The sequence below is a fragment of the Pipistrellus hanaki genome (assembly GCF_964339955.1).
Source record: "Pipistrellus hanaki genome assembly, chromosome: X".
NCBI classification, from domain to species: Eukaryota; Metazoa; Chordata; class Mammalia; order Chiroptera; family Vespertilionidae; genus Pipistrellus; species Pipistrellus hanaki.
This window is the reverse complement of record NC_140524.1, coordinates 13,223,114-13,237,186: the sequence shown is the minus strand read 5'-3', so window position 1 is coordinate 13,237,186 and position 14,073 is coordinate 13,223,114. Positions and strand designations below refer to the sequence as shown.

The following is a 14,073-nucleotide window of genomic DNA, read 5'->3' as shown; positions in this document are numbered from 1 at the left end:
GAGAAGCACAGTGCTGTCCTTATGCCTGGAAAAGAGCCTGACCCAAAGTAAACCCACAAGAAATGTATGTCAGTGTCAGCTGACTGACAGACAGACATGCTGGGCTTCCAATGAAACCCTCTCTTCCCATTAGATATTTGGGCAGGCTCATTCTGGGGGACCAGAATCAATGAGGCCCACACCTTGCAGGCTGCATTGGCACAGGGAAGGTCATTGATCAAAGGCAACATAAAAGGGCAGGTGCTCAGCAGCCCCCCTCAAGATCTAGGCCTGAGGTTCATAAGGAGAAGTGGCCTGATGGCACACGCATCACTCCCAATGGTGTGGCCTCCTCTAGAGGCATTCTGGAGAAAATGAGTCACAACCTCTGAGAGTTAGGAGGGACTAGGAAAAGAATTTCACTTGCCATTCACTATAGAAAGTCTCTGTAGTTTCTGGAGAACATCTACAGAGAATTTTCCCCTAAAAGTATCCACACACCATCAAGCAGGGCTTCTTATGCAAGTGTCTACATTGCCTTCATCCATGGGCCATGGCAAGTCTGATGTGTCCCCATTCATAAGAGTGTGGGAGCCCCCAGAGCTCAGGTCTTGATTTCATGATCTCCATGCAGAATACTGTCGTCCTGTCATTTTAAATGAAAAGTCAATAGAGTAGGTGAGGTGTCTCCAAATCTGATTTTCAAAAACTGCACAAGGTGTTTTCCTAGTAGAGTAATAAACAAACAAACCCAGACACAAGAGATCATTAACCTTTGAATTTATAACACATAGTTGAGTGCCTTCTGCTGCAGGGAGTGCTTATGTGCTACATTTCTTGGAAAAGGAGTCTGGGGTTTCCTTGTGGTAGAAAAAAAATATTTCCTCTTTCTCTTCCTTTTTCCCCTCCTCTTCCTTGTACTTATCTTTATTATCTTCCTCTCTCTCTCTCTCCCCCTTCCTTTTCTTTTTCTTTTCTTTAATATATTTTACTGATTTTTTTTTTTTACAGAGAGGAAGAGAGAGGGATAGAGAGTTAGAAACATCGATGAGAGAGAATCATCGATCAGCTGCCTCTTACACACCCCCTACTGGGGATGTGCCCACAACCAAGGTACATGCCCTTGACCGGAATCGAACCTGGGACCTTTCAGTCCGCAGGCCGATGCTCTATCCATTGAGCCAAACCAGTTTCAGCCCCCTTCCTTTTCTTCCCTCCTTACCCTTTGTTTCCCTTGCCTCCTCCCTCTCTCCTTCCCTGCATCAATGTGCTCTACACAATAAGGCTTTGGATCTATTATCTGAGGTCCCCCAGAAGATATTCCATTGTAATCCCCTTTTCAGTCAGAATGCTCTCCTCCTGGAAATCACTAGGCCAGTAACCAGTCTAATTCCAGCTGAAATCCAGGAACCTTTTGTAGGCATCTGTGTGTGATTCCTGTTCATCAGCTTCCCCATTCCATCCCTCATATTGCTTTGCTGGATTAAGTGGTTGAGTCAGTCCTGAGAACATCCCTGGCAGTGATGTTAAGAATCATCCAAGGCGATTCCATGGGGCTTTCAGGAGCCATTCACCTGTGATGACTGAAAAGCAAAATTGATACAACACCTGTCCTGATCTGTGGGAGCATAGGGGTTAGGTGGTGTGGAGTGGAGAGGAGCTGTGGCTGGGTTGGACTCAATTATACCAGGGAGTAGCAGTAGGGTTTGGGCCAGTCTTTTGAAATCTCTCCTGACTAGCACACAGATAAAGCACTAGCTCTGCTAAAGTGCCCACACATGGACCAGGGCTTTACAGCTTCCTAAGCATCAGAAAGAAGCTTCCAAAAAAGCAACTCTGTGACTTCCCAGGTCCCCCTTTTGGCTAAAATGTGGCCCCTTAGCCCCGCAGAACTGGGAGGATCTGTCACAGAAGATCCAGGGCCCTAGTTCTCTGGGAGACTTCCTGCTGGCACCAGCCCAGTCTCATCCATGTGACCAGCATGGGGAAACACAACTAGGCTTGAAAAGGACCCACCAACACTGCCCTATTAGTGTCACCTGGCACAATAGGATTCAGTACCATGACAATCACAGCCTTTGAAAAATGAGATATTTTGATGACCTCCAATAAGCATGCTTATGAAAATCCACAGGTTACAGCAATTTTCAGCCACCCCTTCCTCCTGGTTACTGAAAACATTTGTCATTTCCTGTTTTCTCCATTTTCCAAAGATTCTAATTGTCAGTGTCAAAAGGCAACAACTGTTTTCTTGGGGCTTATCTTTGGAGCACATTGATTCAGAACAAAGGATGGAGGCCTCCATCTGCAAAACAAAGGAAGCAGCCTCCTAGGGAGGCCTGGAGAGTGCTCTGGCTGCTGGGCCAGGGACAACATGCCCAGGCCCAGAGCACAGGACTGGGAGTGCCCTGGACAGCCCCAGTAGTATGAAGAGACACCACTTGACAACAGTGCCCCAGGACCCTAGAGGGCCTGACCCATAGGCTGGATGTCAAGTGTACCCTTTGAACTGGGAATATGTGTAACAATTCCAATAGCCAGGTTTTCCTTTCAACTCTGGATGCTGTGGGTTTTGTACTTCCTTGGATGAACAGTAGCCAACACCACCCTTCGCCCTGAAACCCTGAACTATTTGAGAAGCATTCTCTTATCTGGCAAACACTGCCCAGTTCCTCCACTCTCTGACTTGTTCTCCCATGCCTTTGAGGTATCATTCTTCTCTGCCTCTTTCCTTTTGGGCTCTTCTGCCCTTCCCCTGCTTTTTCTTTGGTTGCACTCTGTAGCCTCCACCTGCCCCCAACCCCCACCCCTGTACAACTATGTCATTAGATGAAACCAATGGGCCAGCCAATGGAGAAGTTAGGGTCAGTGTAGACCTAGCAAGCCACAGAACCTAGTCCCCAGAAGCAGTAGGGTTGGACAGGCAAAGCAATCCAGGGTCTGCAGTTAAGAGATATGGCACTGCCTAGCCATGTTGCTTTGGGCAAGTCATGTAAGCTTTCTGTCTGAGCCTTAGATGTCATGTGAGTAAGCTGGGATCCATAGATCTTCTGCCCTTATCTACTAAGGCTGGTGTAAGGGTAAAAGGGAAGAACACAAGTGAAAGGGCTGCCTCAGAAATGCCTGCCTATCCTGAGCATTTGAAGCAGATACTAGCCCCCCACTCCCTTCTTGATGACATGGCCTTGAGAGGTCATATGGCCCCTGTACTCCTCAGTATCAAAATCAGTATCTCTGGGATAATAACATGCCTACTTTAAAGGATTGTTGAAACACAATGTGAAATAATGGGTGCATCGTGTTCAGTACAGTAAGCACACACGAAGGCAGTTATGCCACCTTCATACTTTAGCAGTAAGAGGGTAGCTCCATGGGCTGGCTGAAAAACAGAATCTTCACCACCCACATCCCAGCAGCTATGGGAGGGGGGTGAGCGGGGACAAGAGCGCAGACAGGAAGCAGGCTAAGGCCAGAATGGTGAAATCGCTTTTAGTGTAGTCTTCCCAGTGCCATGTGTTTGTCCTCTCTGCCTTGGCAGGAACTGAGGCCAGGAACTGCCGCCAGGCCTGGGAGCCGAGCACTCTTCCAAGTGCTAGTTTTCTGCCTGCCCCCATCCCACACCCCAAAGTCAACCCTCTAAGTGCAGAAAAGCAAGCCATCTCATGTTGTAGGGTCAAGTCTTCTGGCATCCAAGAGGATGCAGCTCAGAAAGTGGACGCAGGGGGGTGTGCTCCCTGGTGGACCTGCCTTGGTTATTGGCACACTTGTGAGCAGGCTTCTTGAGAAGGGCGGGGGGGGGGGGGGAGAGAATGGCAGTGAATAAGCACTGGGCTGGGAGTCAGAACTGGATCCCAGTCATAACCTGGCTTCAAATGGTTGAGAGTCTCTGTGAACGGGGCGAGTCATGCCTTCCACTTGCTCTCATCTGGTTCTCTTTGGACTGTCCCTTGAGCTGCTCCCACACTCTGTGCTGGTACTACAGGCCTCAAGCTTGGCTCCTCCCCTTGCCCCATCCAGCTTGGAAATGGAGACAGGAAATTCATCCCAATTGTTCATGCTGCAGCCAGTCAGGAGAAAGAAGGGAAGTTGACAGTGAGTGACTACTCTGGTGCATCCTTCTGACCACGTTATCATCCTGCTCTTCCTGCCAGGACCACCCAGAACAATATTCAGCCCTTTCCCCATGACAACCCAGCAGAATCTGGGTACCCACAACCACATAGCCCAGCGTCAGTTCTGCCCAGCCTCGGCATCCCTGGTTTGCTCAACCACTTCTTATCTGTGCGATTTGGAATTTGAGTCCTATCCCAATCAGTGTCCTCTGAATGCAGCCAGTTTGTTTGGGTCTCCCTGATACTGGCATGCCCAGACTCTTGTCAGCACTATAGACATGGTCTGGCCAAGACAGAGTAATGTAGGACTGTCACCTCCCTCCTTCTACATATTCTGCTTCTATTAATGCAACTTAATGCTACGTTTGCTCTTTTGGTGACTGCATCTCATTGCTGACCCATCCTGAGCAGAAGGACATCCAAAATGCCTAAATCTTTTTCTATGCGCTCTTGCTGTTAAGCTCTGTGTCTCCTGCCCCATCCTATGCTGTCGCGGTTGGCTTTTTAACCCAGGTTGCAGAATCCTACTTTTATTTATACCTGTGGAATTTTGCTTGGGAAGGTGGGACATGCATGCAAGTGTGTGCTGGTGTGTTCACTCATGCTTTCTGCTATACCAAAGCCAAGTCCTGGGTCCCCGCACAGTGATTCCAAGGCAAATATTTCTTGGTAGACGTATTCTAACATGTCTTTTTCGTCTTCTGTTTAGCAAGAGAAACTGAAATCAGGTCTTATGGCAATGACCCTTGAACAGCAGAGTGCGTATATCGCCCAACAGATGAATCAATTTCAAGGTAAGTAGTTAAGATCAATATTCCCAGAGGGACAGGCTAGGGGGTATAATGTGGGATGAGAATTCACCCCAGAGTATGCAGTTACTGTGGGTGTTTCTGAAGTATTGAGGGAAGGAGGGGAGGTCTGAGAGTCAGTTCAATAGCACCCTGGTTGGACCTCTCACATTGGAACTTGAGTAGGATTCCAATTAAAGGTTAGGTCTTAATGACTCTGACATCACTGTTTAATTCAAGAGTTTGATTAAACTAAGTCAAGTACCTTAAAGCAGTTATTCTCAATGGGAGAAGGGCATACCCCCTAGGGTTTTATCAGAATCAACTGAGGCTGCTACAGCCCCAGGGTTCTGATCCTGCCCTTCTTGCTCCCACCCCAGTGACCTTGTTTCTAATAGGATCCTGGACCATCTCCCATGTGTGGGCAATGGAAAAGAGGTTGAAGTTGTATCTCAAAAAGTCTGTTGTGGGGGTCTGCCAGAGCCTCCACAGACAGCAGGGGTCCCACTTTATCATGGCAACTGTGAATGCAATCAACTTTTATTGGTCAGAGATATAGCTGTTTGAAAGGGGGGAAAAAACACAGGCATTGTCCCTACTTCTCCTAGCTTCCAGACTAGTCAGGGAGACATGTGGTAAGCAATTCTTACCAGCCAATAGTGACATTGTGCAAGATCAAGCGTACTCTCACCTGGTGCTCAGTGAAAGCTGCTTGCCCTCCAACAGGTAGTCAACATCTTCATTTTAACTAATGCTACCATCATGCTATTGCTCCTCCATTCTCATGCAGAAAACCCTGTTTTGGAGGCCTAAACACCAGCTGAATATTACACCTGCCTAGGTCAAGCAAACCAACTATAATGACAGGGAAAACAAGTTCCAGGAAGGCCATTTCATCTGTCCAGGGATGGACAATACCAAGCCTGCTTACAGAGTATTGAGTATGAAAACAGACCAAGACCCTGGCCTCATCCTATCTAATAAAAGAGTAATATGCAAATTGACCATCATTCCACTACACCCACAAGCCATGCCCACCAGCCAATCAGGAACAAATATGCAAATAAACCCAACCAAGATGGCTATGGCCACAGAAAGCAGGAAGGAGGCTGGGTTTCCCTGGCAATGGAGGAAGCCAAGCTTTCCGCCTGCCCTTGCCACTAGGCCTCTGCTTAAGGCTACAAAGTTTCAATTATAGAAGATACATAAATCTCAAGAGAAATGGCCGCCACCATGGAGCAAGCAGAAGGCTTGGCTCCACTCCAGGTTACAAAGTTTCAATTGTAGAAGATAAACCCCAGATACCAGGGCCTCTGCTTGGGTAGCTGGGGGGCATGGCTGGCCTGCAAACCACCACAGGCCCCTAGCCCAGGCCACCCCACACCCAAGGGAACCCACATCCTGATCTGGGATACCCTTAAGGGCAAACCAGCTGGTCCCCACTCATGCACCAGGCCTCTATCGGATAGACTCAGTGAGTCTATCCTATCTAATAAAAGAGTGATATGCAGATTGACCATCACTCCAACACACAAGATGGCTGCCCCCATGTGTCAAAGATCCTGCCCCCATGTAGACACAAGATGATCACCACAAGATGGCCAGTAGGGGAGGGCAGTTGGGAGGGACCAGGCCTGCAAAGGAGGGCAGTTGTGGGTGATCAGGCCAGCAGAGGAGAGCAGTTGGGAGGGACCAGGCCCACAAGAGAGAGCAGTTGGGGGCAATCAAGCCTACAGGGGAGGGCAATTAGGGGTGACCAGGCTGGTAAAGTAGAGAATTTGGGGGTGACCAGGCCTGCAGGGAAGAGCAATTGGGAGGAACCCAGGCCTGCAGGGGATGGCAGTTGGGGGTGGGGGGGAGGCTTGAAGGGGAGGGCAGTTAGGGGTGACCAGGCCTGCTGGGGAGGGCAGTTAGGGGCAAACAGGCTAGCAGGGGAGCAGTTAGGCATCAGTCAGGCTGGCAGGGGAGTGGTTAGGGGGTAGTCAGGTTGGCAGGCAGATGCGGTTAGGGACAATCAGGAAGGCAGGCAGGCAAGCAGTTGGGAGCCAGCAGTCTTGGATTGTGAATGGGATGTCCCAGATTGGATAGGGTGCAGGCTTGGCTGAGGGACACTGCCCCCCGTGCATAAATTTTATGCACCGTGCCTCTAGTAGAGCTTATAGTCTACCTGAAAAGACAGACAGATAAGCTGGCATTTTTCATCCAACATTATCTGTACTTGGTGGGGAGCAGGGATTTGTGAGCACAGACCCAGGAATCTAAAAGGGTTCTCTAGAAGAACTGCAGTCCAGACTGAGGGTGGAGGAACAAAGGGGAAAAGAGTTTGGAAACAGAGGATGCTCAGTAGGAGCCAAGGGTGGAAGGTGAGAAATCAGAGCTAGGCTGATATGCCCCACCAGCAACTGCAGCAAAATTGAGGATACCTTTGGAATTGACCCCCTTCTCTTTCTGTAGCCGTCCAAGAACAAGTCACCTCCAAGTGTAGCCGGACCAAGGCCAGCCCCCCTTCCAGCCACCACACGATGCTACCCAGAGCTGAGCTCCTTCAGAACAATCTGAGTCCAGGAATGATCCCACCCGGCCGGCACCAGAGCCATGGGGGCATGATCTCACCAACCCCTGGCAAAAAGCAAGGAGTTTTTAACTCCAGCCCCCTGTTTCCCATATCCTCATGCCCAGGCCAGAAACCCCTGGGCAGCCTTGGCTCTGTCTGCCAATATACACAGATGCCCAAGGCCTCCCCCTCAGGAGTGCTCCTGTCCAGGTTCTGTCCCAGCCCCCTGGGCAGCCAGCCCCTTAGTCCCCACCAGCTCAGACAGCCATGTGTGCCAAGAATGTCCACCTTTTTCAACAATGTCACATGGGTGGCAGCAGCAACTGCAAACCCAGCGGTCTCTAGGGAACCACCCCCCAGCCAAGTAGATAATAGCACCCAGCAGCAATTTAATAGCAACTCTATCTTCGCAAAGGCACCTGTGAGCTTCTCCCCAATAGCCCCAGCCTGTCCATCGCAGCAGGCAGTTGTGCCTCCCAATCAGGGGACCCCAGGAGACAGGCCTGGCCAGAAGGTCAATGCTGCCCTGAACAACCCTAACTTCAGCCTCAGACAGAGTCCAGAGCGGGGACCTGTGCCTGTGCTGAATGCCACCAAGTCCCTCCAGCAGGGCATAGATAGCTTTGGTCCCATGAGTCCCATACAGGCCATTGAGCCACCGCCAAGCTATGTGGCTGCTGCTGCCGCTGCTGCCGCCACCTCCGCCATCACTGCTAGCCAGTCTCCAGGTCCATTCAACAGAATGGGTCCCTCTACTGAGCTGCCACCCTATGACTTTTTGCCCCAGCCCCAACCCCCATTAAATGATCTGATTTCACCACCTGACTGCAATGATATAGATTTCATTGAAGCTCTCTTGAAAGGCCCCAGCACAAGCCCAGATGAATCCTGGGTGTGTAACCTGAGGCTGATCGATGACATTTTGGAAGAGCAGCATGCTGCTGCCCAAAATGCTGCAGCCCAGAATGCTGGCCAAGTCATGCAGAGTAGTCAGGATGACGTCCCCAAAGTTGACATCACATTAGGGAGTGGTGTGAATCCATAGCAAGTTCACCACTGGCCCAGACAGTCACACAAGTGTTTCCTCATTACAATCTGAGTGGCATCAGCCCATGCCCATCTGTCTCTCTACCTATAACAGAATGGAAAGCTGGTGATTTTTCAAAATATCTGTACATATTTGAAAATTTTGTAAATGCTTTTCCTAAACATTAATGACAGAAGTATTTATACTTCCTTTTGTGACTTTGTAAATAAAGTGACGGCTTTCGTTTCAGTACAATTGTGTTGATTATGCATTGTTTGTGTTTATTATACATTGTTGCAAATATGCAGACTGTGTTGTTCGCTCCAATGATCTCTAATAAGCCAGGTGTCTGAGTTGCTTACAGTTTTGATGCAACAAATGCTGTGGATGTGACCAAGAGGTGTTGTGCAAGCTAACAAATGCCACATAGAAAACCACTTGGCCATTTATTGCCATTTTCCTGGAAACTTTGATCTCCTGATATAATTCTTGATCTCTTTTTGCAAACCTGTCCGTCTCTGCTAGCTCTTTCCTGATAAGCACATTACAGCAGAAGCTGCTTTTATTGTAAGTGCCCTACAGAGGAAGTTTTCAAGGAGGCTGAGAGAGTTCTGTAGATTTGGGAAACGTGAAGAGAGAGAATGAAAGTTGAACTCTCTCTGAGCTGTCAGCCTTGAGGATCTATAGTGTCCGCTCTTTATCATTCAGTCAAGCGGACCTTAGCTTTGCACCTCTCCAGAGACACCCTTGTAGGGTGAAGGTGAGATGTTCCTGATTTAAAGCCTTTCAGTACTTGTTTTGATGTAAGGCTTTGTGGTTTTGGGGGGGGGGGGGGAGTCTGTAAACATTAATACTTGATTTTTGGTTTGTCTTTGATGGTTTCTATCTGCAATTATCATCATGTATATTTCAGTGTCTGTTACAGAGATCCCACGCCCACTGTCCTGTAAACTTTTCTCAGTGTTCAGACTCTATGTAATCACATTTTAATTGCCACCTCATATTTCGCCTCTTTGTTTGAAAACTGGCATCTCTTTCAAGCCAAAAACGTTGTTTTTGTTCCTTCCTTCTGTAATAAACAGCCAGGAAAAAAGTGCCTTCGTTTTCATTTTTTTAAGGGAGCATTCAGTACCTGCAAACCCATGTCAGTGAAACCAGCCAGTGCCTTTGGTTCTTTCAGAGCGTATTTGTGTCCTGAGCATTGGAAAGATGCTGCATGGAGGGACAAGGAGTGAAAAGTTTATGTAGACAAGCAGCAATCACATCACAGCATGGAAGCTTGTCACTTGGGGTCTCAGCAGCTTGTTTTATAGAGGAAACAGGATGGGAAGCCACTAAGGTAATTCTCCATTTGGGGGCAAGAGGAGGGTTGCACTGAGAGTTTAAACTCTGCACTACGATCCTCTTTCAGCTGAGAGGGTGACAGACCTTAATAAAGTGTCAGCTCCTCCATGTAGGAGACACCCATATAGAGCAGCTAGAATGGGGGGCTGTACCTTGAAGCAGGTGACATATCTGCTGTGTATGGGAGAGTGAAGTTCTTTGACTTCACAAAGACAACCAACAAGGCCCTGATAAAGCCATTGGGCTGCTGAGCACCCCTGGAATGTGTCGTGATGGTGGTGGGGTACGGGGGTAAGGAAGGACGCCCTGATCATCCTGAATGCTGAAGTGGCAAGAGCTCAGCAAGCTGGGGTGTGGATGCCACAGGAATGCCAGGGATCCCCATGGCTTAGTTTCATGTCCAGGACCACAGCAGAAGGGCAGCCTGTTCCAATTTTCCTGACTGTCCAAATCTTGCCAAGCTCCACCCAGTCCCCTTTAGCCCCGCCCTTTCACACCTCCAGCATTTGCAGCAAGTTGGTTGGCTGCTGGTTGCTTCCCATTTAAACTACACAAAAACAAAAGGGACTCCTGTCACCCCACAGTAGGGCCACCCCTTAATAGCAAGAAAGTGGCTTTCAAAGAGCTTCATCTGAATTTGGCTTATGCTTGGGCCTTATTTCCAAGGACCCTGATAAGATGGCTGGGGCCTGTGCCAGGAGTGGTCACGAGGTGAGTGCAGGTGATGGGCTGTAAGATGTCTCACATCTTCCCAAAGGTAGCAAAGAAGCCAGTTGGGACACCACTTTCCCATGTGCTATAAAAGCACAGTTGAAGCACCAATTGGGATCAGATGAAGAAACAATGGAGTACATCCCATTTATTCCCCTAACTGGCTGGGAGAATTTTTATACTTCATCCTCAAGGTACAAAATGTTCCAACATAATAACATGCTTGGCAAGGCCCATGGGCTGAGACAGGCCTGTTCTGTCCAGCAAAGTCTAAAATGCTTTAGAAAGATGCCTGCACCCACCACTCAATGACTGACTGAGGGCAAAGATCAACCCGTGGGCCAGAGGGATCATGGAAATTAGTCATTGCCCCAAAGCCCTGGCTTTCAGCCCATCTATTAACACAGGCCCCTCCTGCTTCCTGCAGAGTGTTCTTTGTAGGTCTGGGTAATGGATGTGTCCTATGACTGTCCTGCAGCTTCAATCACCACTCCCTGTTATGGTCGCTATTTCTGTTCCCCCTGCCCCTTGATGTTCCTAGGATCCACCTGCACTGTGCCTCAAGTATCCCAGCAGTGCCAGGTAATAAGCAGGCCCTGGCTTCCCCACACTGAGGTACTTGGGCCCACGTCTTCTGTTCCCTCTCTCCAATGGGCACATGACAAGAAGGGATTGGGCCAGCTGCCCTTCCTTGACTCTGTGTTAGACCCAACTACCCAATGACTGTTGCTTATAGCCAGTCATTTTGGGTACTGAAGCCATGATCTATAGGTCCCCCAGCCCAGCTTTCCCAGTGAGGTTTCCTCAGCCTGCCAGAGGGATTCATGGTCACCATTGTCCCCACTTAGCTCTTCTGGTCCTCAGAGCCGCAAAATAAAATCTGAGCTTGGCCCACTAGGTTGGTTCCAGCTTCCATACCGAGAGGGTTCACTTCCTATCACAACCATGATGTCACCTCAAGGTTAAGCTAGTATGGGCAGCATTGTAGACAGCTCTCTGAGCACTTTTGCCACTGGCTCCAGCCTGACCTCACCATTCATTCCCCAGCAGTCCTTTGCCATTTCCATTTCCACTATGGTTGTCCCAAGTTATTCCTTCCAGGAGATAACTCCCACCTTTCTTCCAATGTACTGACAGCCTCTCTCTGCTGGTTTCCTCCCTGGAACTTTCAACTGGACCATGTTAAAAAGTCACTCAACACCACAGCCCATCCAAGTACAGCTCTAGCTCCCTATAACCCTCCTGTCCCACTCATCCCTCAACCTAGAGTGATATGGCTCCAGTCCCCCTCTTCCTTAAGTATGCTGGTCAAACTACAAAATTCCTCCTAGCCATAAATCCCAAGAGAAGTTTTCAGTCTTGAGTACACTTGCCCCTTCAGCAGCACTGGACTCTTCCTCCTTTCTGAAAAGTACTCACCTTGGTTCCTGGAATCCATAGTCCCCTGAGACCCATTTTCCACTCTGGCCTGCAACCTGGTTCTCTCTCCTGCTCTGAAGGCATTTCTCTTCTGATCCTTCCATTTTCTCTCACTTGACTAAGCCTTCTTTATCTTCTCCCTATTTTTCAGTTTTTCCCTCTGAGCAGACAAATGGGTCCACGGGCTTATATCTCAGCATCTTAGCATCTCAGCCTCGTCAGAGCCCTAAATTTCACTCCCCAGGACAATGCTGATAGACTAGGTTTTACACAGAGCTGAATCCCTCTAGGACCCTTGGAAAGAATGCAAAAGCATGGAGGCTGCTGAATGCCCCTGCCCATGAAAAGGGCTCACCCTCATCCTGCTTCAAACAGCAGTCTTGATTGGAATCCTTCATAGGCCTCCCAGCCTTTGAAAGCCCTTCCCTGAGAGGGCTGAGAGGAAGAATACACTCAGCTGCCAGTGGCTCTTCAGGAGTTTGCAGGGAGGTGCCTAAAAGCCTTTCCAATGGGGAGGGGCGTAAAGAAAGAACTATGATCATTATGGGGAAGTGCTCTCTTCACACTCAATCCCATTATTCCTGCCCCAAATTTGAGTCCAACAGAAGGGGAAATTTTCAGAAGTTCCCAGGGAGGTAAGTGAGATCCCAGGGACTACCTCTTCCATTAGAGCAGGCTCAGGTCCCTGGAAGTCTCAGAGCCAAAGACTCTGAATAAAGTACCATCTCTCACTTGACCTTCAGCCTAAGAAGTCAGGGAATCTGGATGTGAAAATGGGGTTCTGAAGAAACATATACTATTGCCTTCTCTAGTGTGGGGTCAAAGATATTCTAGGCAGAGGGAACAGCAAGTGCAAAGTGAATTCCTCAGCATTCTCTAAGCCTGAGTGTCCTCCTAAGTGGCAGGCAGGCATCATACCCTAATGCCCTACTTTTGGGTCCTCAAATCCACTTATTCTCCAAGTCTATAACCTGGGAGTCATCTGGATATTTCTTTTTCTCTTATCCCTTCAGCATCCTGGAAAGATGGGGTATCTCTTCCAAATTAATCTGCAAAATATCTAGGATCACAGTAAAAATACCCAGCAGGATTATTTTCTGGAACTTGACAAAATGATTCAAGGTGATTCATCTGGTGGGACAACAAAACAAAAATAGCCAGGACATTTCTAAAAAAGAAAAATCAAGACAGGGTTTTTAGCACTATCAGATTTTAAAGTGTATAATGAAGCTACTGTGTTTAAAACAATAAGGTACTGACACAGGAAAAAAACAGACAAGTTGGTGGAAAGGAAATAGAAGCAAGTATGTGAATTGAAACAATTAGAAAGGTGACATTTCAAATCAGCGAGGGAGACTCAACACATGGTTTGGAAAAACTGACTTGCCATTTTAACAATTGGATCCTCTACCTCACTCCTAACATCAAGATAAATTCAAATGATTAGAAGATTAAAATAGAAAGGCACTAAAAGAAAACAAGGTTGGATATTTTTAGAATGTCAGGTTAGATCAAGTTTCTCCAATTATGACATGAAACCTAGAAGCCACAAGGAAAATACTGATGAATTGTCCACATAAAATTAAAAAACTTGCATACAGAAAAACACACCATGAAAGTAAAAAGATAAATGACACATTTACCCAAAATAAATAAATAAATAAACAAACAAACAAACACATGACAGACAATGGCTGATATGCTTAATACAGATAAAAGTAAATTGTCCACAAAAAGACAAGTAAAAGGATTTTATAGCAATTCTATTCGTATTAACCAAAACCTGTGAACAGCCCAGATATCTATCAATAGGAGAATGGATAAGCCAACTCTTATATGTTTGTACAATGCAATGCTACTCATTAGTATACAAATGCTAGTTCTCAGCAATGAAAGGAATGAATTACTAATACATACTATAACATGCATACATTTCATATGCATTATGCTGAAAAGAAGCTAGACACAAAAACATACACATGATCCCATTTATAGACATAAGTAATTCAGGGTGAAAAAAAATCAGAATAATGGGTAGGTATGTGGGGGTTGACTAAAAAGAGGTATAATGGAACCTTCTGGGGTGATGGTAAAAATCTCTTGTGAGTTACACAAGTGCATGCATAGCTAAAACTTAGA

General features: G+C 47.6%; 1 protein-coding gene across 2 annotated transcripts in view; it reads left to right on the top strand.

Moving 5' to 3' along the window:
• MAMLD1 (mastermind like domain containing 1) overlaps positions 1–9,547 on the top strand; it is a 115,920-nt gene extending 106,373 nt beyond the window's left edge. For both annotated transcript variants that reach the window (XM_084871205.1, XM_084871204.1), the window contains 2 exons: positions 4,801–4,885; positions 7,334–9,547. In XM_084871205.1, coding sequence (XP_084727331.1) covers positions 4,801–4,885; positions 7,334–8,478 — 1,230 coding nt within the window. In that variant the 3' untranslated portion in view covers positions 8,479–9,547. The remainder of the gene's footprint in view (positions 1–4,800; positions 4,886–7,333) is intronic.
• The last annotated feature ends 4,526 nt before the right edge of the window (positions 9,548–14,073 follow it).